The sequence below is a fragment of the Prionailurus bengalensis genome, chromosome A3 (assembly GCF_016509475.1).
Source record: "Prionailurus bengalensis isolate Pbe53 chromosome A3, Fcat_Pben_1.1_paternal_pri, whole genome shotgun sequence".
NCBI classification, from domain to species: domain Eukaryota; kingdom Metazoa; phylum Chordata; class Mammalia; order Carnivora; family Felidae; genus Prionailurus; species Prionailurus bengalensis.
This window is the reverse complement of record NC_057354.1, coordinates 23,758,726-23,780,659: the sequence shown is the minus strand read 5'-3', so window position 1 is coordinate 23,780,659 and position 21,934 is coordinate 23,758,726. Positions and strand designations below refer to the sequence as shown.

The following is a 21,934-nucleotide window of genomic DNA, read 5'->3' as shown; positions in this document are numbered from 1 at the left end:
GTCCAGCACATAGCAGCGGCTCAGTAAATTTTTCTGAACCAATGACACAGCTCAAAGATCATCTTTTGCCTCTACCAAACTTCTCACTGCCCTAAAATGATACAAATTTTCCTTCCCAGAATCCCTTTCTCAGAGACTGATTGTTTTCTTCCTGATGATATACATGTTTTAAATTCTAAAGACTAAAAGCTCCTTAGAGGTAGTTCTCTTGCAGCCCTAACCCCGGGTCTTGCACAAAGGAGAACATGCTTCCTGGGCTGGGAGTTCTACAGGTTGATGAGGGAAGTAGATAAATGCCACTTATATGAGTGGACAATGCTCAGGACTCACAGAGCTGGGTCCAGAGTCTCTGAAGGGCCAATGCCCCAACCTGGTGATAGCAGCCCCAGGGGATCCTGCCTCTGCCCTGTAATCTCCCGGATTTCTCCCTCTCAGGCTCACCATCAGCAGGAGGCAGCCTTCGCTCAGCTGGAGCAGCTGCATCAGGAGATGAAGCGACAGGACGAAGTGCTTGCTTGGGAAGTGCAGGAGAAGGAGGCCCTAGTACGGGAGAGAGCAGGCCTAGAGGTGCGGCTGCAGGCTGTGGAACGAGACCGGCAGGACCTCTCTGAACAACTACTAGGGCTCAGGTAGGGCCCACACGCAGTTCAGCCAAGGACAGAGAGAGTTCTGCAAGGCAAGGAGTAGCCAACCTAAGCTCCCTGCCCAAAGTAAACGGGTCCTAAATGAGTTATGAATTTGTAATTGCCGCCTAATTTCTCTGGGTAGTCAGTACTTAGAATCCAACTCCTCTTAAGGAAGGTTAAGGGGCTGGATGGGTAAGAACTCTTCCTTATTCCTGAACCTGACAGCTCAGCCAAGGAGCAACTGGAGAGCAATCTGTTCGAGGCCCAACAACAAAATTCTCTGATAGAGGTCACCAAGGGACAGCTGGAGGTCCAGATTCAAACTGTCACTCAAGCCAAGGAAGTAATTCAAGGTGAGACCCCTCCTCTCCTCCCCGCCGCCCCCCCCCCCCCCAGGCCCCGCAACTGGGATGGGGACTATTCATTCCATGGAGATCTTGAAAGCCTGGAGCAAATGGGAAGCTCAGAGGTCCTCCTCCAGCCAGGCTCAGGGCTTCTCGGACGGAAGTTGTTTATGAGATCTGGGGAGAAGGGAGAGGGGAAGAGGGCAGAGGCCCAGCGAGAGATACCTGTCCCTGGCATCTTAGGGGAAGTGAGGTGCCTGAAGCTGGAACTGGACACTGAACGGAGCCGGGCAGAGCAGGAGCGGGAGAATGCAGCCAGACAGCTGGCCCAGGCTGAGCAAGAGGGGCACACTGCCCTGCAGCAGCAGAAGTCAGCCCATGAGGAGGAGGTGAACTGGCTCCAGGAGAAATGGGTAGGTCATGGATGTGGCTGGGGACAGGAGAGGCAGATGTGGCCTCCCTTCAGTGAGTGCTCCACCCATTGACTCTTGGGACAGATATTGCTGCTTATAAGAGTGAAATCTGAGCAGGACTAGCCTGGTCCCATGGTGTAAAATCCAGCTTCTAGCTAGTAATTGAGCAATATATGAAAAACACTAAGAACAATTCCTGACATGTATGTAGTAAGCTCTATATTTGTGTTAACTATTATTGTTGTTGTTTGAGTATGTACAGAGAATTAAACATGGATCCTGGGATTTAGGATTGTTATACTGGCCCCAGGATGTAAAGGGAGCAGAGGAATGCCTTGGACCCCTTCTTGTCTAATTCAGAACTGTATTTCTTTTATCTTTTAATTATATAACTTAGTCTATTTGCTTTTATTGTGACTATAGGTATATTTGGATTTATTTCCACTATCTGATGCTATTTTTCCTGTCTTTTTATATCTTTTGGGGCAGGGAGGTCACCTTTCTTAACTTCTTTTAGGGAGTTCAATTGGATGATTAAGTTGTATTCTTTTCTGGGTTCTTTTTCTCTCTCTACTACTTTGGGTGGTCTGTTCTCTATTTTTTAAAAAAATTCAGTTGTTTCCTTTAATATTTAAAAATACGTACTTAATAGGGGCGCCTGGGTGGGTCAGTCGGTTAAGCAGCTGACTTCGGCTTAGGTCATAATCTTGCAGTTCACGAATTCGAGCCCCACATCGGGCTCTGTGCTGACAGCTCAGAGCCTGGAGCCTGCTTCAGATTCTGTGTTTCTGTCTCTCTCTCTGCCTCTCCCCTGCTCATGCTCTCTCTCTTTATCAAAAATAAATTAAAAAACAAAAACATTAAAAATTTTTAAAAAATACATACTTAATAAAATCGTAAGTTAATCAGTATGTTTGCCATTTTCCTGAATGACACAAGGACTGCATTCACTCCTCCCGACCTATGAACTGTTTTATTCAATGTGTTTTGTTTTAACTAGTTTGTTAACACCACAAATTATTTTGACTTGTTTTCAACCGTGAATATTTGTTTAGATACACTGAAAAAATTACAAATGATTTTCACTCATCATCCCTTCTTGCATATCAGACATTCTATTTGGATTTATTTTCCTCCTTGGAAAAGAATTTCTTTGGTGAGGGTCTGTTGGTAATTAATTGTCTGAAAATATTTCTATTTTACTTTTATTCTTGAAAGATAGTTTCATTGGGTATAAAATTCTAGGATGATAGTTATTTTCTCTCAGCATATGCATTATTCTATTGTTTGTGTCGAGAAGACCCTGATTAGTTGTTTGTCAGACCTTCTTACTGTATTTTCCATGTATCTTGACTATTACATTTTCTACATTCATTTTTCTTTTTCTATACTGTATTGTAGATGATTTTTCAGATCTGTCTTCTACTCACTAACTCCCTTTCAGCTGTGTCTAATCTGCTATGTAGTCTATTCACCAAGTTTTATATTTCACTTATTAAATTTTTTTATTTCTAGACATTCTATTCAGTTTTTTTTTTTCAAATCTTCTTGGTCATATTTTAGTTTCTTTCCTTAATTTATATTTTCATCCTCTCTTTTATTCTTTAAACACATGAAACATATTTTTATGCTATTTAATAACACCAATAACTAAAGTCATTTCGGGCAGGGGCTCCTGAGTGACTCATTCAGTTAAGTGCCCAACTCCTGATTTCAGCTCAGGTCATGATCTCATGGTTAGTGGGATCAAGCTCCACATCAAGTTCTGCACTGATAGTGCGGAGTCTTCTTGGGATTCTCTCTCTCTCTGCCCCTCTCCTGCTCATTCACTTGCTCTCTCTCAAAATTAAATAAAATAAATTAATTTTAAAAAATTAAAAATAAAATAAAAACAAAATCTTTTCGAGCCTGACTCTGTTACATGTTTTTTCCATTGGTTCTCACTCCTGTGTTTTATGATTCTTGACTCTGAGCTCACATTCTTTAGAAATTTTTCTGTGGGAATCCTTTTGGCCTAAGGTGTAAGAGTTTTTCTTCAGAGAATTTGCTTTTTCTTCTGTTAGGAATTTCCTAGCAGAAGAGAAGGACACTGTTGTTATCCCCATTTTTATAGATGAGGAAACTGAGGCACAGAAATATGATAGAAATTAACTGAGGTCACTTGTACTAATAGTGTTGGATTAAAGGTTCTATCATCCCAGAACCATCTCAAAATAAAATTTTAAAATGAAGTGAAATAAAATTTATGTTGAAAGTATTTGGGGTCACATTCAAGCCCTATGCCCACATGAAGACCAGGTTGTGGTTGACTTCTCAATGGAGATTTTTTTTTTTAATCCTGTGTAAAAGTTGAAGCAAATAAATGTTCTTGCTGTTTCCCTTTGTGGGATTTTTTTTGTTTTGTTTTCTCTCCCCTACTTTCTGTCCCTTTCTCTTCCCCATTTCTCTCTTTCCTTCTTCTTTCTCTCAAGTTTATCCTTATCCTTCTACTGAGGGTACTATAGCCCAGGGATAGGCAAGATTTTTTTGTAAAGGGCCACATATTAGGTTTTGTGGACCTTATGGTCTCTGTCATAATTATAGTACAAAAGTAGCCAGAGATACCATGTAAACAAATGAGCATGTCTGTGTTCAAATAAAACTTTAAGTGTGGACACTGAAATTTTAATTTCACATAATTTTCACATGTCACAAAAATCTCTCTCTCTCTTTCTCTCTCTCTTTTTTTTTTTTTTTTCTCCTTTTCAACCATTAAAAGTATTAAAACCACTGTTAGTTCACAGGCCATACAGCAACAGGAGGCTGGCCAGATTTTGCTCACATGCCATAGTTTATTGACCCCTGATTAGCCCTTTGGAGGTCCAGTTTTATGTGGGAGTCTTCTATTGGACTCCCCACCCCTGTCTTCTGTTTTCTTTTTCCCACGTAGCATTAAAATGAATTTCAGAGTTATTAGGTATAGCAGATACCTCCAGTGGAAAGCCAGTCTGTACTCATTTACCATTTATAAAGCACAAGTCTTGCTTTGATTTTGACTCCTGTGAAATTTTCATTATTTTCCTGCTGGCTCACTTATACATTAAAACATACACTGGGGCATCTGGATGACTCAGTCAGTTAAGTGTCTGACTCTTGGTTTCAACTCGGGTCATGATGTCATGGTTCCTGAGATCAAGCCCTGCATTGAGCTCTGTGCTGATGGCCAAGGCCTGCTTGGGATTCTCTCTCCCTCTCTCTCTGCCCTTTCCCTGTTTGCACTGTCTCTATCTCTCTCAAAATAAATAAATAAACATTGAAAAAAAACCCACAACATATATTTAATATTTTATCAGTATTTTTTGCCATTTTGCAGCTGGAAGGTTCAGAAATCTTGTTTTTCAGGTCTCTGAAAATAGAAGTTGATTTGTGCTTTGTGTGTATTTGTGATTTGACTGTTATTACAAGGCAGACTTGTTGGCAAGATGGTAGCTAGAAGTTTGCTTGTTTTGAAATTATATGCCTAAAGTAAGTAATTTAATTATTTGTTGAACAGTGTCCAGAAGGCACTTTCCCCAGCAAGAATTAGGCATATCACCCCGGGAAAATCCTCCAAGTGAAAGATGCAATAAAGTTCCAAAATAATGAGTAACCACCTGACATAATCTAGGCTTCTCTGGAAGGATTGACCATCTCATGGCCATACCTGAGTCATGGAAGGGCGTGTTCCATTTTTTCCTTTCCTCTCATTCAGACAATCCCCCTGAATTCTGATCATCTGACTTTATGATCTCCCTACTGATTGAAAAGGTTGACTACTCTCATAACTCTTGGGGTCTGTTAGTTTGATTGATTGATTGATTGATTGATTGATTGTAAGCTCTACACCTAATGTGGGAGGTTGAACTCACAACCCCGAGATCAAGAGTCACATGCTCTACCAACTGACCCAGCCAGGCACCCCTGAGAGTCTGTTAGTTTTAACTATGACTGCCTTCTCCTGGAATCCTAACAATTGGAAAAACTCTTAGAGGCTCTAGTCTTCATTCTTTCACCTAGTGCATGTACCCCCTTTAATTGTAGTGATAGTGGACACTCATCAACCACTTCCCCATGCCACATGCCTTGCTAAATGCTATTTACATTATTTCAGATAGCCTACCTACTACTAGCTAGTGAGGAAATTGAGATGTAGAGAAATCACGCAAGGTCACATGGCTAATAAGCAGTAGAACAGGAATTAACCATCTCTTAACCATTTATGCTGTGGTCATTCCTGCAGGATCCCTTTCATATGGTCACTTAGCTTCTGTTGTATTCCACCAGTGGCTGCCCATTCATTTCTAGGTAGATCTAGTTATTGAAAAATTATTCCTTATGTCAAGCCAAAATCTATTACGTGAAACAAATCACATCTTAGGTTTGCTTGAAATACCTCACCAACATGCTTGCTTTCCTCTAGACATGTTACACGTTACTCATGACCCAATGTGCAGAATATTCTGATCCACAACCTAACTGGCAACCCTAGCCTGTTACTTCCTGGACATCATGGAATTGGCTCTTTTGGTAGCTATAACACACTTCTAATCAAATTGAGTGAATAGGCCAGTTTGTTTTTTTTTAAACACTTATTACTATTAAAATTCATCTTTCTCATATTTTCACAGCTGGCTTTTTAAATCAGAGGGAATGATTTGATGTTCATAGCCGTTTGATAACTGTGGCATTATGGATTGCTATTCTTAGGCATCTTAACAGTCCAGCAGCTGAAATGTGATTCATTTGTGCAATGTTGAGTGTTTACTGTGTGGGGGGTGTTGAGGAGACAGTGGAGAGCAAAGTAGATGTGGTTCTCCTTATGGAGCTTAAAACCGCAAAGGAGAAGACAAGTATTAAACAAGTTAATACGTAAGCGTGTAAGTTATTATGGAAGATCCATGAAGAATAAGAACTGGGTGTTATAAGAGCAACAGCAAGGGGGCAACAGCAGGAGCAAGAGCAATAGCAACTTATAACAGCAAGTTTTAAGAGCAACAGAACTGTTTCGAGTGTGTGGTCTGGGAAGGCCTCTCCGGGGAAGCATTAGTTAAGCTGTGAGGAACAATGGTGTGGGAGGCAGGCAGGGGTGTTCTAAGGAGCAGGAAAGCATGAGGAAAGAAAGGCCTTAAAGGTATGAGAGTGTGTAGTGTGCTCAAGGTCCTGAAAGGAGGTCAGTGTGGCCAGTGAGGGGGAAGCTGTACAAGATGATGTTGGAAAGGGGTGAAACCCTAGAGGCATTCCCATTAAATGAATGCATAATTCGAGCAAAAATATGTAAATATTTTTGTTAATTTATTTTTAGTAGGCTACATGTCCAACGTGGGGCTTGAACTCACGACCCTGAGATTGAGAGTTGCATGCTCTACCAATTGAGCCAGCCAGCACCTTGAGAGCTTGTAAATATTTTAAAGAAAAGGTGCAGGGAACTTCTCTCTTAATGCTAATGATAAAAGGTGTTAAGTAAGGTGATAAAAGGTGATAAAGACTTATCTCAGCCCTTAAGCAACCCAAATTGTTATGCCCATTTTTATAGATGAGGAAACTGAGTAACAGAGATGAGATTGAAATTAACCCAGGTCACTCACTAGTGGTGTTGGATTAAATAAAGACTGTAACCCAGGCAGCCTGGCTCTAGAGCCCTTCACCAACTATCCTGAGAAGCTAAGAGAGGGTGCCGGCTTAGTCTGGGGGGTTGGGGAAGGCTTTGGTCACTGGCTGACCTCCGGGAGGACCAGGATGCCCTGTCCTCATGCCCTTGTAAAGCAGGAGACATCCTAGCTAGGCTCAGCCTGACTTTTTGGGAGGCTAACTCTACCACCTTGGACAGGGCAGAGTGGGCAGCAGAGAACCGATCTGCCACCTCAGTTCATTGTTACAACCGTCAACCATAAGTGGTGTGGTTGCTTGAAAATAACATATCTGTAGCCTATGTTAGGGACAATTGCACTTTAGAAAATGCTTTCTTGTGTATTTTATCATTTGATTTTTTACAACTCTTATTTGATTCTCATAAAATTTGGTGAGACAGATAAGCCAAGAGTTAGCAACCTCACTTTGTCGATGGGGAGACAGGCTGAGAGAGGTACCAAGGACACCCAGCTGAGACCTTCTCCGCTCCAGCCCTCCTTTTGCCTCCTGTCCTTACCCACTGGGTTCTAACCGTGAGTCCTTCACACGACCAGGAGAAAGAGCGCTCCCGGCACCAGCAGGAACTGGGAAAGGCTCTGGAGAGCCTAGAGAGGGAGAAAATGGAGCTGGAAATGAGGCTGACGGAACAGCAGGCAGAAACCGAGGCCATCCGGACACAGAGGGAGGAAGAGAGGGCGGAGGCAGAGAGCGCCCTCTGCCAGGTGGGAAGCTGGGGAGATGGGAGCTGTGATCCCCCTACCTCTGACCACTTCCTTGTCCACTCCCAGGAGTATTGCTGCAGGGGAGCTTCCAGAAGAGACATACATGCCCACTTTGCTGCTTAGTGAGAAGGGGTGACCGGCGCTATTAGCTGTGGGGCCGACAGTATGCCACACTTCCTGAGGGAGGGCTGATGTTCACCACATCCTGTCAGCTTGCAAACCAGTGACAATCTTTGTACTTCCTGGTTCTTAACCAGTGGGTCCAGATCTTCTTTGGCCCTCAGCCCCCACCCCACATTCTGGAAGAACCCTTGAGCAGCTGGGCTGTGTCTGTGGCCTAGAGGGTGAGCATGGTCACCCCTGATGCAGCGAGCCCTTGCCCTCCTGCCTATCCACAGATGCAGCTCGAAACTGAGAAGGAGAGGGTGTCCCTCCTGGAGACACTGCTGCAGACGCAGAAGGAGCTGGCAGAAGCCAGCCAACAACTGGAACGGCTGAGGCAGGACATGAAGGTTCAGAAGTTAAAAGAGCAGGTATGGAGGGTGGTCCTGGGCAGAGAGGAAAGGCGGTATTGATGTGCTGCTTCAACATTGGCCAGTTCTCTGTTGCTTCTTTGCACCAGGTCCTGGGCTAGGTGCTGTCACATGACAAACATAAAGGTGAAGCACAGCAGTGAAATGACAGACACGGTCCCTGCCCTCAACGAGCTCTCATTCTAGTGGTAGAGCGGATGAAAACAAGCAGACACAGAATAAAGGAGATAATTACAGATTATGATAAGTGCCGTAAAGGAAATGGATAGGGTGAAATCATTGAGAGTGAGTCAAAGGAGGCCACTTCGCACAAGGTGGTCCGGGGGTTCACTGAGAAAGCGACATTTGAGCTGAGACATGAAGCTTAGAAAGAGCCAACGACACGTAACAGTAGGGATGAATCATGAAAGCATTGTGCTTCATGTAAGAAGCCAGTCACAAGAGGCCATTTGTAGGTGTATGATTCCATTTGTAGGAAGTGTCCAGGATAAGCAAGTGCACAGAGTCAGAGAGCAGATGAGTGGTTGGAAGTAGGGATGGGGTTAGGGAGGGTACAGTCTTGCTTTCTGGGATGATAAAAATGTTCTAAAATGGATTGTGGTGATAGTTGTACAACTCAGCGAATATACTGAAAACCATCGAATTGCATGCTTAAATGGGTGAATTGTATGGTATATGACCTATATCTTAGTAAAGTCCTTTATTTTTTTAAATTTTTTAAACGTTTACTTATTTTTGAGAGAGAGAGAGAGAGAGAGAGAGAGACAGAGCATGAGCAAGCGAGGGTCAGAGAGAGGGAGACACAGAATCCGAAGCACACTCCAGGCTCCGAGTTGTCAGCCCAGAGCCCAATGCGGGGGCTCGAACTCACAAACTGTGAGATCATGACCTGAGCAAAGTTGGGCGCTTAACTGACTGAGCCACCCAGGTGGCCCTCGGTAAAGCCCTTTAAAAAGAGGGACGCCTGGGTGGCGCAGTCGGTTAAGCGTCCAACTTCAGCCAGGTCACGATCTCGCGGTCCGGGAGTTCGAGCCCCGCGTCGGGCTCTGGGCTGATGGCTCAGAGCCTGGAGCCTGTTTCCGATTCTGTGTCTCCCTCTCTCTCTCTGCCCCTCCCCCATTCATGCTCTGTCTCTCTCTGTCCCAAAAAAAAAAAAAAAAAGTTGAAAAAAAAAAGAGAGAGAAGCTAGCTATTTGAAGAACTGTTTAAGCAGAGGAAATAGCCACCATAAGGGCTGTGGCATAGACAGAAAAGGGCTCGGGGAAGGGCCAGGGCAGAAAGGAGGCCCTGTGGCTCCAGCTTGACAGGCTCAGGGGCCAGTGGAAAGGTAAGCGGGAGCCCTTGGTCAGCCATGGTAGGAGCTTAGAATTTGTTCTAAGGGCAGTGGGAAACTGTTGGATGGTATTTAAAAAGAAGAGTAGGACATGATTTATTATATATATTTTAAGAAATACTTTAGCTGCTGAGTGGAGGGGTGTGTGTGTGTGTATGTGTGTGTGCGCACACACATGCTCACATGTAGGGGGTGGTGGCCTGAAGTGGAAGTAGGGATATGCGACAGGAGGCCACTGCAATGGTCTGGGTGAGGGACTGCTACCAACTGAGGGGCCCCGACCAAGAAAGCCTGGGTGAGCCAGCAGGCTTTGTGGGGAAGGAGAGGGAACGGGAGGTGAGGGTTGAGGTGACATTGTGGAAACAGCATGGATTGCGGCATCCTGCCTCAGCTTTTGCCAACCCAGTTGAAAAACCAGTGTTAATGTGACACGGGTTTCAAGACGCAGGCCCCAGCGTTTCCCTCTGCTCACCACGGTCTTCTCCTTTTGCAGGAGACCACCGAGCTGCTGCAGACCCAGCTCCGGGATGCTCGGCAGGAACTGGAGCAGGCAGCCCAACGGGACAGGGGTGACCTTGCTGGTCTCCGAGAAGAGTGCAGGGCCCTGCTGCAGGCCAAGACAGACCTGCAGGAGCAGGTGCCCCCTCCTGTCTCCCAGCCCTGCAGCCCTTCCCCAGCGTAGCCAGCCTCTCCCGTGACTCCAGTAGGAAAGGGGAACCCTGGCCCTGCTGCCTGAGCTTGGGAAGGAGGGAAAACAGAAGGGTGCTGAGAGCTGTGCATGTGTCCTCAGAGCCCCAGGATAGTCCTCTCTCCCTGTGTTAACCACAGAACTTAGATTTTCTCCGGTGCCCATCGTTCTTCCCACCCTCCCCAGAGATCCAGTATTTCTTTTCCAAAACTTTTTAATTTGTTTATTTTTGAGAGAGAGAGAGAGAGAGAGAGAGAGAGAAAGAGAGAGCATGAACAGAGGAGGGGCAGAGAGAGAGAGAGGGAGACACAGAATCCAAAGCAGGCTCCAGGCCGAGCTGTCAGCACAGAGCCTGATATTGGACTCAAACTCATGAGAACCCTGAAAGCATGACCTAGGCCAAAGTCAGATGCTTAACTGACTGAGCCACGCAGGTGCCCTGAGATACGGTATTTTTTATACCAGGTTGCTTTCCCTACTCTGATTGCTTTTCCTTTTCAGAATCCTGTATCAGCTGGTGTTCTGACTGTTTATTTTTTAAAAATACAATCACAATACACTTGCCCATCACTTTGCCTTTGGGTAGTTATATTCATGCAAGATTTTAATTTGCACCTGCCTTTACACAGCAGATGTGGAGCTAGGGGATGAGGGTGAGGCTGAACGGTACTGGGGGAGGGGCAGTAAGAATAGTGTGTAAGGGTTGGAGAAGCCCCAGAGCATGGGACATGGGCCAGTAACTAAGGTAAACCTTGAAGGACCCCGGAGCCCCAGGTGGAGTGAGAAGCCTCCTCCTGCTGGCCACCCGCCCTTTGTCCTCATGCCTTTATCATCCCAGGTGGAGGACTTGAAGTCTCAGCTGGTTTCCAAGGATGACTCCCAGAGGCTGGTGGAGCAGGAGATTAAGGAGAAGCTGAGAGAGGCCCAGGAGTATAGCCAAATCCAGAAGGAGCTGGAGAGCGAGAAAGCCAGGTAGGCTTGACGGGCTGTGGAGTGGGCTTTAGCCTGTCTCGCTGCTGTGGTCACGTTGAGGTGGACAGTTCTTTGCTCAGGTAACCTAGCCTCTTGTGTCTCCAGCCCTGGACTATACAGGTAGCCATGTGGAGAGGATGTGGTCCCTGTCTTCAAGCTTACACTTCATTCACTTAGTATATATATGCTTGTGTGAATACCAGATGCTGTGCCAGGGGTGGGGGATGCAGGGATAAACAAGACAGCATGGTCCCTGCCCCAGTAGAATTATAGTTTTGTGGGGGAAGACATCAATAAAATAATCCCCCAGATAAATCATTGCAGATTATGTTACCTGGTATGGAGGGAATAAATAGGATGCTGAACTAGAAATGGGAGTTGAGGATATATATTTTAGATAAGATTTTAGGGAAGGGAAGGTCTTCCTCAAGGAGATTGCCTTTAATTTTTTTTTTTATGTTTATTTATTTATTTTTGAGAGAGACAGAGACGGTGTGAGTGGGGGAGGGGTGGAGAGAGAGAATCCCAAGCAGGCTTTGCGCCGTCAGCACAGAGCCTGATGCGAGGCTCGAACTCATGAATCTGAGATCATGACCCGAGCCAAAACCAAGAGTTGTTTAACTGACTGATACACCCAGGCGCCCCAGAGGTTGCATTAAAACTGATCACCAAGGGGGTGCCTGGGTGGCTCAGTCAGTTGGGCATCTGACACTCGATTTCAGCTCAGGTCATGATCTCACAGGTTATGAGATCAAGCCATGTTGGGCTCTGTGTGTTGGGTGTGGAGCCTGCTTAGGATTCTCTCTCTCTCTCTCTCTCTCTCTCTCTCTCTCTGTCTCTCTCGCTCTGACCCTTTCCTGCTTGCACATGTGTGCATGTGCTCTCTCTCTCCCTCAAATAAATAAATAAATAAATAAACAAACAAACAAACTGATCACTGAAGATGAACTGGAGCCAGCCATGCAAAGGAGTAGGAGAGCTCTATGGTGGGAGTAGAAATCTCACAATGGCCCGGAGGTGGATCAGAACTCGGGGTATTTGGTTGGGGACTCTGGAAGCACTGTATGACCAGAGCCCAGTGAATGACGAGAGGGTGTGTGACCTGGAAAGTCTGTGTCACTCAAGACTTATGGGCCATGGCCAGAAGTTTGCATTTTATTTTAGGTTTAGTAGTAAACCACTGCAAGGTTTTAAGCAGAGAAATGGACACGATCCAGTTTACGACATATCAGAAGGGGTAGGGATGGCAGAAAACATCAGGAGTGAGATACGGCCATTCAGGTGAAGTGCAGCGTGTCTCAGTGATGCAGAAGTTTGAAAAAGAGCAGATCCTCTTGTTGATGAAACTATAGGCAGCAAGATAGTTTAAGAGGTGGGTATGGTTGTCTGGGTGAGAGATACTAAGGCTGCACCAGGGTAGAGTAGTGGAGAAGAGGAGGGAAGGGGCTCAAGGGACGTTAAGGGAGTTGGACTCCATTATATGTTATCATAGATTGGACATAGGTGGGAGGTGCAGAGGGGATGGACAGAATTGGACACGTTGAATCTGAGGTATCGCGTAGGTATTTCCGGAATCTACCAGAGAAGAATAAACTGTGCAGCTGAAGGCAAGTATCATATGCATGAAGTATGTAGGAGTACTCAGTCGGTGCTCAATAAATGCTAGCTTTTATTGTTTCACTATAATTATTGTTAGTTTTTCTCTCTAATTATGAATGCTGTGTTTAGCACAGTCAGTTCTTCATTCCCTGAGAGAATGACCTTAGACCTCTGACCTCTCTTTAGCCTGATTCAGTCGCTGGTGGAAAAGGAGCAGAGACTCCTTGTTTTACAAGAAGCGGACTCTGTTCGACAACAAGAGCTGAGCTCCCTGCGCCAGGACTTGCAGGAGGCCCAGGGAGGGCAGAAGGAGCTCAGCGCCCAGGTACTTCCCACGCTGGTGATGGGCCCCATTCCTTGGTGGAAGCCCACTCCTGGAGTAGAGAGGGCGACTGTTTAGGATCTTCTCATAAAGAGGGCCGTTCTCTTTTTCCATATTACAGGGTGTGCTGGGACTTCAGCCACCCTGGCAGGAGAGGCAAGTCAAAACTGGGCAGGGTGGGGGCTTGGGAACCTGGCCCAGAGTTGAGAATGGCCCCTGTGAGGAATCTGACAGCCCAAAACGTGGCGCCCAAAGGAGCAGAGCCACACAGGCCCGATTCAAGCATGGCCACGTCTAAGTGCGCTTGGTCAGCCTGGCAAGACACAGCAGTGGAACAGGTTATTATGCAGATCAAGTAGGCAGCGGCAAGAAAACTTTGGGACTTGGTCTGCTCACTGCAGGACCCCAGACCTCGGATGCCAAGGAAAGCCAGAACCGGGATGGGAAGGGTGAGCCAGGAAGAGCTAGATGGTAGACTGGGGCAGAGAAGGACCAGGTCTGGTCATTAGTGCTGGATTTGGCTCCCAGCTCTACTGCTTCCAGGTTGTGTGAGCATCAGTTTCTTCATCCATAAAACAAGGATGATAATTCTTAACTATTATAGGAATGTATAAAGTATCAGGAACACAGTAAGCCCTCTATAAGTGGTAGCCATTATTATTGTGACTGGTCTTATTTAGGCTCAGCGTCAGGGTTTCAGGAAGAGCTCTGATCATAGCAGGGATCTGGCATCACTGCCAGGTGGACCAGGCCACAACCCATTTGCGTTGCCCAGGCCCATGGGTCAGGAGTCAGTAGGTGGACATGCAGGTCAGATCGAGGGTAACACTCATTCCAGAGCTCTCCTTGCCTGCTGGGGAGCTGAGCCTCCCAGCGCCAATCAAGATGTGCATAGGGATTGAGTGGGGTCAGGCCGGGAGGGTCTGACGAGAGGGTGTCCGCTCCCTGCTCAGAGTGACAACACTTCCTTCCTGGCAGGTGGAATTACTAAAGCAGGAGGTGAAGGAAAAGGAGGCTGACTTTCTGGCCCAGGAAGCACAACTGCTAGAGGAGCTGGAGGCATCTCGAGTAACAGAGCAGCAGCTGCGAGCTTCCTTGCGGGCCCTGGAAACCAAGGCGGCCCAAGTCCAGCTCCGGCTGCGCAGCACAGAGAACCAGCTGGCGGCCTTGGCAGCAGAGCAGCAGCCCGGGCAGCAGGCGCAAGCCCAGCTGGCCAGCCTCTGTTCTGTCCTGCAGCAGGCCCTGGGGTCTGCTTGCGAGAACAGGCCTGAGCTGCATGGCGGAGGGGACTCTGCTTCCCTCGGGGCCCCAGAGCCAGGTAAGACCACCCAAGAACTCAGGCCTGGCTCCCTGGATAAGGAAGGGGCATGTGGTTTCTTAGGCAATGTTGCAGCAAGGCTAAGGTCACAGACTCCGGAATTAATTCAATCAGAGTTTGAATCACCACTCTGCCATTTGATAGACATGTGTGCCTGGGCAAGTCGCCTATCCTTTGGGCTTGATTTTCTTTAAACTTTAAAATGAGGATGAGGAAAAATAATAAATAAATAAATAAATAAATAAATAAATAAATAAATAAATAAAATGAGGATGAGGTCACAGTGCCTGGGTAGCTCAGTTGGTTAAGTGTCCGACTTCGGCTCAGGTCATGATCCTGCAATTCATGGGTTCAAGCCTCACATCGGGCTCTGTGCTGACAGCTGGGAGCCTGCAGCCTGCTTCGGATTCTGTGTCTCCCTCTCTGCCCCTCCCCCCCTCACACTCTGTCTTCCTCTCTCTCAAAAATAAACAAACATTAAAATGAGGATGGGGCATCTGGGTGGCTCAGTTGGTTGAGCACCTGACTGTTGATTTCAGCTCTGGTCATGATCTCATGGTTTGTGAGATTGTGCAGAGGCTGCTTGGGATTCTGTCTCCCTCCCTCTCTCTGCTCCTCCCCCGCTCACACTCTATCTCTCAAAAAAATAAACTTATAAAATAAAAGGAAATAAAATGAGGATGTTAAAAGTACATACCTCTGGGGATTTTTCTAAGGAGTTAATGAGATTATGTAGTAAAATAGGCATTTACTAAATGCTTACTTAACAAATGATAGCTAGCATTATCTAGTGCCTGCCATAGCTCCTGGCACATAGGAATGCAGAAAGTGGATGCTGTAAGCACCTGCGTGTCTCAGTCAGTTAAGCATCTGACTCTTGGCTTTGGCTCAGGTCATGGTCTCATGGTTAGTGGGATTGAGCACGGCATGGCGCTCTGGGCTGACTGTAGGAGAAACCTCTCTGTCTCTTCCTCTCTCAGCAGGAATTCTCTATCCCCACCTCTCTGCCCCTCCCCCGCTTGCACTCATGCGTGCGTGTGCTCTCTCTCTCTCTCAAAATAAATAAACTTAAAAAAGTGCGTGATAAATGAACTGCTCAGAAGGGGTTCTTTGGGGGAAAGGAGGGATCGGGGAAGGCCAAGGCCGTACGGACCAGGGGAGGTTTGGCCGTTTCCTTTCATAGTGCTGCCAAGTCAGGAGGTGTTTCCTCATTTTTTCAGACCAGAATGGAGCCAGGATTCTCTTTAAGAGAGGGCCCCTCCTGACAGCTCTGTCAGCTGAGGCCGTGGCATCTGCCCTCCACAAGCTTCACCAAGACCTGTGGAAGACCCAGCAGGCTCGGGTACGATTCTCTGCTCTTCTCCCTTGAACTCTTCCCTCCCCAGAGACTCGGTTTGAACTGTTTTATTCCCCAGATCAAGTTGCGATGAGTTCCACTTCCATCACTTACTGCCTGGCAAGCACGAGCACAGAATGTGGTTTCCTGGGCCTGGGCTTCACTAGTTAACTGGGGCAAATCATGTCTGCCCCCCAGGGGTGTGAGGATCGAGTGAGTGAGGGATTTGAGTGGGCTCTGTGAGCTTGAAAAGCCTGCGCAGATGAGGGATATTGTTTGTATCATTTTCCTCTCAGCCATGAATTATTTATTCTTGGTGCCAAGATGTCCAAGAAAAACCCAGCAAATGGGGACTGCTGAAATTTGAGGTTGCCATTTATAGGAATATTGTGGGCCTGAGACTGAACCAAAAGTCCCGTAAATCCCACCCCTTGGTGACCCTATCATTCAATTAAAAAGTGAGTATGCCAGCCACTGTGAGCTGATGGTACAGAAAGGAGAACGACCAACTCTCCACCCTCAAGGAGGTCAAGGAAGCAAACTGCGTTCTAAGATAGAACTGATAGAATTGATCAGATCAATAACAGATACAAATGATGATAATGGGAGGAAGGGACAGTTCATTCCAGCTTGGAGAGGGACACAGGGAGGGAAGAAGTGGCACTTGAACTGATCTTTGAAGTAGGAGTTTGGGGAAAGGGGAGGGGACCCCAGGCTAAGACATCAGCAAGTTGCATTTCAAAAGGCACACAGAGGGTCACAGGGTGATTCTAGGCTCCAGCCAGTTGGAGCAGAGTCTGTCATCACTCCCAGGAGCGGTCAGGGACTAGATCCGCAGTGGCAGACCCCACAAGGGCTGAGAGGAAGGAAGGGGCAGCTTGGGTATGGGGCTGGGATAGCTTTGTGGAAGAAGAGGCACTTGGGGGTCAGCTTCGCCCTTCCTTTCCCAGGATGACCTGAGGGAGCAGGCCCAGAAGCTGGAACAGCGTCTCACTGATACAGAGGCAGAGAAAAGTCAGGTCTGCACAGAATTACAGCATCTGCAGAGAAAGCTCTCCCAGAACCAGGAAGGTGAGAAGCTCAAGGCAGGGAGATTTGGAGGGAAGAGAGAGGAAGCACCAGAAGCCCAGAACAGGCAGCCACTCTTCACTGCTCACTAACAAATGTGAGAAAAGATACCTAGAGACATCTCCAAAGGGGTGATGACCCCTGTGAACTAGTTTTCTGCTTTGTTTGGCCTTTGTGGGCCATCCTAGAAGAAAGGATTCAGGGGGACAGATTGGATGAACTGAGAGAGGTTCCTGGCTAGGCTTCCACTTTCTCTGTCTGTGTTTAAAAACTGGCAACCTAGGGCCAGGGCTATTTGAGAACATTATAAAATTATGTATCTTTTGTCATTTATCCATATTATTTATTTTTATCATCTCCAACTGTGTCCTCAAAATTATTAAACTTTGACAACAGAAGGATTATGGGCTTGTTTGAGAGACAGCGAAGTGGGGCGATCTGGGGAGAACGTACCCCTGCCACAGCCAAGGGCTGGAAAGGGTGGGGACTACTTGGAAAGGAAAGGAAACGGAGGGTCTTGAGGGCCAAGCTCCATTGTAGAAGAGAAGAGGACAACTTAGGGAGGGAGTCTGGGTCTTGAAAGTGTCTGCAAAGGGCTTCCTGAGAGACACACACATAGAGCTGGGGTCTGGTATCTTTTGCAGAAATGGTGGACAGCCAGCAGAGCGAGCCTAGTTTCTAGCAACCTCTCCAAACCATAGAACTGGAGACCAGCAACGATTTCCAACGTCATTGAGCTCCACCCTGTTGGGAGCCCAGGGGTGGAGAGCTGTGTGTGATCAGGATGAGGTGTATTGGGAGGGCAGTCAGGCAAGTGCTCGCACTGGGCAACAGATCCAGATGTGAGTCTGGAAGCAGCAGGGAGCCTAGACCACCAGGAGCAGCTGGAAGATGGGTGATGTCTCTATGAAACTGGATGTAATTCTCTCCTTCTTGGCCTTCTCCCCCTTTGATTCTGTGCCTCACCTTCCATCTGCCCCTATATCCCTCTTTTCCTCCACCCTCAATCATGGGCCTCGCTCTACCACCTCCCCTCTTCCCAAAGAGAAATCCAAGTGGGAAGGAAAACAGAACTCCCTTGAATGTGAGCTGACGGAACTGCATGAGACTGTGGCATCATTACAGAGTCGTCTATGGCAAGCAGAGCTGCAGGGAATAGAGGCCCAGGTGAGGCAGCCCTGGTTTGGGGTAGGGGATTTCTTTCGGAATAGTCCTTAGGGGCCAGGTCTGCAGCTCCAGACTCACCTTGGCCAGTGGCCAGACTCACTATGGCCAGTGGCCATACCTCATCCATATGTAGTGCCCAGCTTCCTTAAGCAAGGCTCTGTGTTTCCCTGTCTGTCTCTGTGGCTATGAGGGCCATTATTAAGGCCCCAGTGAATCCTCCTCCAATGAGTTTTTCCGAATTAAGGTAGAAATTTTTGTCCCTTGCCCTGAAGGGTCAGAGTCTGAGATGGCTCATTTGCCTCTAGCTTTCTCCTCTGGGCCTAGCAGAGCCCTGGAATGTGGTAGGGATGATCGTTTACAGTATCAGCTTAAGGGGAATGCACAGGTTCTTTTTGTCACTCCCTGACATTGCTGGTGCTGCAGAGGTAAGGCGAGGAAGGGCCTGTGCAGGGGTGACCACATCGGGGAAGTGTAGTCTAAGGTGGTTTTGCATCTTGTTTTCTAGAATGAGCGAGAGCTACTTCAGGCAGCTAAGGAGAACCTGATGGCCCAGGTGGAAAGGCTGCAGGCATCTGTGGCAGAAGCCAGGGCTCAGGCCAGTGCTGCCGGGGCCCTGGAGGAGGACTTGAGAAATGCTCGTTCGGCCCTGAAACTCAAGAGTAAGGAAGTGGAGACCGAGCGTGAGCGAGCCCAGGCTCTGCAGGAGCAGGGTGAGCTGAAGGTGGCCCATGGCAAGGCTCTGCAGGAGAATTTAGCTATCCTGGCCCAGACCCTATCCAAAAGAGAAGGGGAGGTAGAGACTTTGCGGGGAAATATCCAGGAACTGGAGAAACAACGGGAAATGCAAAAGGCTGCCTTGGAAGTCCTATCTCTGGACCTGAAGAAGAGGAACCAAGAGGTGGATGTGCAACAAGAACAGATCCAGGAGCTGGAGAAGTGCAGGTCTGTTTTAGAGCATCTGCCCATGGCCGTCCAGGAGCAGGAACAGAAGCTGGCTGTGCAGAGGGAGCAGATCAAAGAGCTCGAGAAGGATCGAGAGACACAGAGGAACATCTTGGAGCATCAGCTTCTCGAACTTGAGAAGAAGGCCCAGGTGATCGAGTCCCAGAAGGGACAGATTCAGGATCTGAAGAAGCAGCTGGTTACACTGGAATGCCTGGCCCTGGAACTAGAAGAAAACCACCACAAAATGGAGTGCCAGCAAAAGGCAATCGAGGAGCTGGAGGACCAGAGGGAGGTGCAGAGGCTGGCTCTGACCCACCTTACACTGGACCTGGAGGAAAGGAGCCAGGAGCTGCAGGCACAGAGCAGCCAGATCCACGAGCTGGAGAGCCGCAGCACCCTTCTGGCCAGAGAGCTCCAGGACAAGGACCAGGAGCTGCAGTCCCAGCGAGAACAGATCGAGGAGCTGCAGAGGCAGAAGGAGCACCTGACTCAGGACCTCGAGAGGAGGGACCAGGACATGGTGCTGCAGAGAGAGAGGATTCAGGTCCTAGAGGATCAGAGGACGCTGCAGACCAAGATCCTAGAGGAGGACCTGGGACAGATCAAACTATCCTTGAGAGAGCGGGGCCGGGAGCTGGCCTCCCAGAGGCCACTGATGCAGGAGCGGGCAGAGGAAGGGAAGGGCCAGAGTAAAGCACAGCGCGGGAGCCTGGAGCACATGAAACTGATCCTGCGTGATAAGGAGAAGGAGGTGGAATGCCAGCAGGAACGTATCCAAGAACTGAAGGAGCACAAGGGCCATCTGGAGCAGCAGCTCCAGGGCCTACACAGGAAGGTGGGTGAGACCAGCCTCCTCCTGACCCAACGGGAGCAAGAGATCGTGGTCCTGCAGCGGCACCTGCAGGAAGCCAGGGAACAGGGGCAGCTGAAAGAGCAGTCACTTCAGGGTCACCTGGAAGAGACCCAGAGAGCCCTGGCTCAGAGGGACCAGGAGCTCGAGGCCCTGCAGCAGCAGCAGCAGCAGGCGCAGGGACAGGAGGAGAGCATGAAGGAAAAGGCAAGCACGCTGCAGAGAGCCCTGGAGCAAGCCCACGCAGTACTGAAAGAGCGCCAGGGGGAGCTTGAGGACCACAAGGAGCATGTGCGAAGGCTCCGGGAAGAGCTGGTGGTGGAGGGACAGAGGGTGCAGGCCCTGGAGGAGGTGCTGGGGGACCTCAGGGCTGAGTCTCGGGAACAGGAGGAGGCTCTGCTGGCCCTCCGGCAGCAGTGTGCGGAGCGTGCGCAGGAGCACGAGGTGGAGATCCGGGGCCTGCAGGACAGCCTGCTGCAGGCAGAGGCCATGCTCAAGGAACGGGGCCGGGAGCTGGAGGCCGTGCAAGCAGATGGCCGGTCCTCCCAGCATCGGGAAGAGACAGCCCGGGCCCGGGCTGAGGCTCTGCAGGAGGCCCTCAGCGAGGCTCAGGCTACCCTGCAGGAGAAGGAGCAGCGTCTCCTTGGCCAGGCAGAATTGAGCCGCAACCTGGAGGCCAGCACAGCCACCTTGCAGGCTGCCCTGGACTCCTGCCAGGCACAAGCCCGGCAGCTGGAGGAGGCCCTGAGAAGGCGGGAAGGGGAGATCCGAGACCGGGATCTCCGACATCAGGAGGCTGTGCAGCAGCTCCAGCGGGCACTTGCCCAGAGGGATGACGAGCTGAGTCATCAGAAGAGACAGGGGCAGCTGCTAGAGCAGTCTCTGGCCCAGAGGGACCGAGAAGATCAAGGGAAGCAAGGTGCAGGGCGGGAGAGAGAAGAGGAAGAGATGAGGGGCCTCCGGGAAAGCCTAAGGGAATTGCAGCTGACTCTAGCCCAAAAGGAAGAGGAGATTCTGGGGCTGAGGGAGGCCCAGCAAAGGAAGAATCTGGAGGACTCACCGCACAGCCACACAGCCTCCCCAGCGGAGGAGCCCTCTACACAATTTGATGCTTTAGGGCCCCGGCTTCAGCAAGAGCTGGAGCGACTCCAGGCAGCCCTGAGGCAGACAGAGGCCAGGGAGATTGAGTGGAGGGAGAAGGCCCAGGATTTGGCACTGTCCCTGGCCCAGAGCAAGGCTAGCGTCAGCAATCTGCAGGAGGTGGCCATGCTCCTACAAGCCTCTGTTCTGGAGCGGGACTCAGAACGCCAGAGGTTGCAGGTGAGTTCCTCCCCGGCAGTAACGGCCGGTCTGACTGAGCCCAGGGGGGCTGTCTGGCACCCTGGGCTTGTGGCACCTCAGGGTGCAAGAGACCTAAGTGGGATCCAGATTATCATGCTGGTCTGGGGGGATATGGAGAGAATAAGCCACCCACAATTCCTGCCCTGAGTCTAGAAGATAAGCAATTAGAATGCAATGTCTAGTTATATTTAGTGCCTCATTAGAGAAGTTTAGTATGCTCTGAGCACACTAGAGGGACACTCAGCCTTTCCCTAGTGGAAAGCTTTCCTGAGAGGCTTCCCAGTAAAAGTGGGGTTTAAGATTTGATCTGAAGGGACCAGTAAGGAATTAGCCAAGCACAGGTTGGGGGAGGAGCTTTTTGGGGAAGAAGAAAGAGGAAGGAGGGTGTGGAGTATCTGTGCAGGGACTTCAGGCTGACTGGGACACAGAGGGACAGTTGGCAACACAAGACAAGGTGACGGGGCCCCTCGTTCCACACTTATAAGTTATGTTAAGGACCTGGGTGACCAGCGGAACTTGGATGAAGTGTTTGGGGCGGATGAGGTGTGTGTGTGTGTGTGTGTGTGTGTGTGTGTGTGTGTAGGACACAATCCAATGTACAGTTCAGAGAATTGTTCAGGCTGCCATGTGGAGCAACAAATCTAAGGAGACCAATGAGGAGGCTGTCATCCAAGTCTGGAGACAGATGATGGCCTAAGATAGTAAGGGTGG

General features: G+C 48.6%; 1 protein-coding gene across 4 annotated transcripts in view; it reads left to right on the top strand.

Annotated features, from left to right (window-relative positions):
* The window catches only part of CEP250 (centrosomal protein 250), a 51,488-nt gene that overhangs the window by 22,982 nt on the left and 6,572 nt on the right, over positions 1 to 21,934 (top strand). For all 4 annotated transcript variants that reach the window (XM_043602541.1, XM_043602540.1, XM_043602543.1 and 1 more), the window contains 13 exons: positions 436 to 629; positions 852 to 979; positions 1,214 to 1,383; positions 7,584 to 7,751; positions 8,150 to 8,284; positions 10,111 to 10,254; positions 11,144 to 11,277; positions 13,063 to 13,201; positions 14,177 to 14,516; positions 15,737 to 15,858; positions 16,803 to 16,923; positions 17,966 to 18,087; positions 18,593 to 21,202. In XM_043602541.1, coding sequence (XP_043458476.1) covers positions 436 to 629; positions 852 to 979; positions 1,214 to 1,383; positions 7,584 to 7,751; positions 8,150 to 8,284; positions 10,111 to 10,254; positions 11,144 to 11,277; positions 13,063 to 13,201; positions 14,177 to 14,516; positions 15,737 to 15,858; positions 16,803 to 16,923; positions 17,966 to 18,087; positions 18,593 to 21,202 — 4,527 coding nt within the window. The remainder of the gene's footprint in view (positions 1 to 435; positions 630 to 851; positions 980 to 1,213; positions 1,384 to 7,583; positions 7,752 to 8,149; positions 8,285 to 10,110; positions 10,255 to 11,143; positions 11,278 to 13,062; positions 13,202 to 14,176; positions 14,517 to 15,736; positions 15,859 to 16,802; positions 16,924 to 17,965; positions 18,088 to 18,592; positions 21,203 to 21,934) is intronic.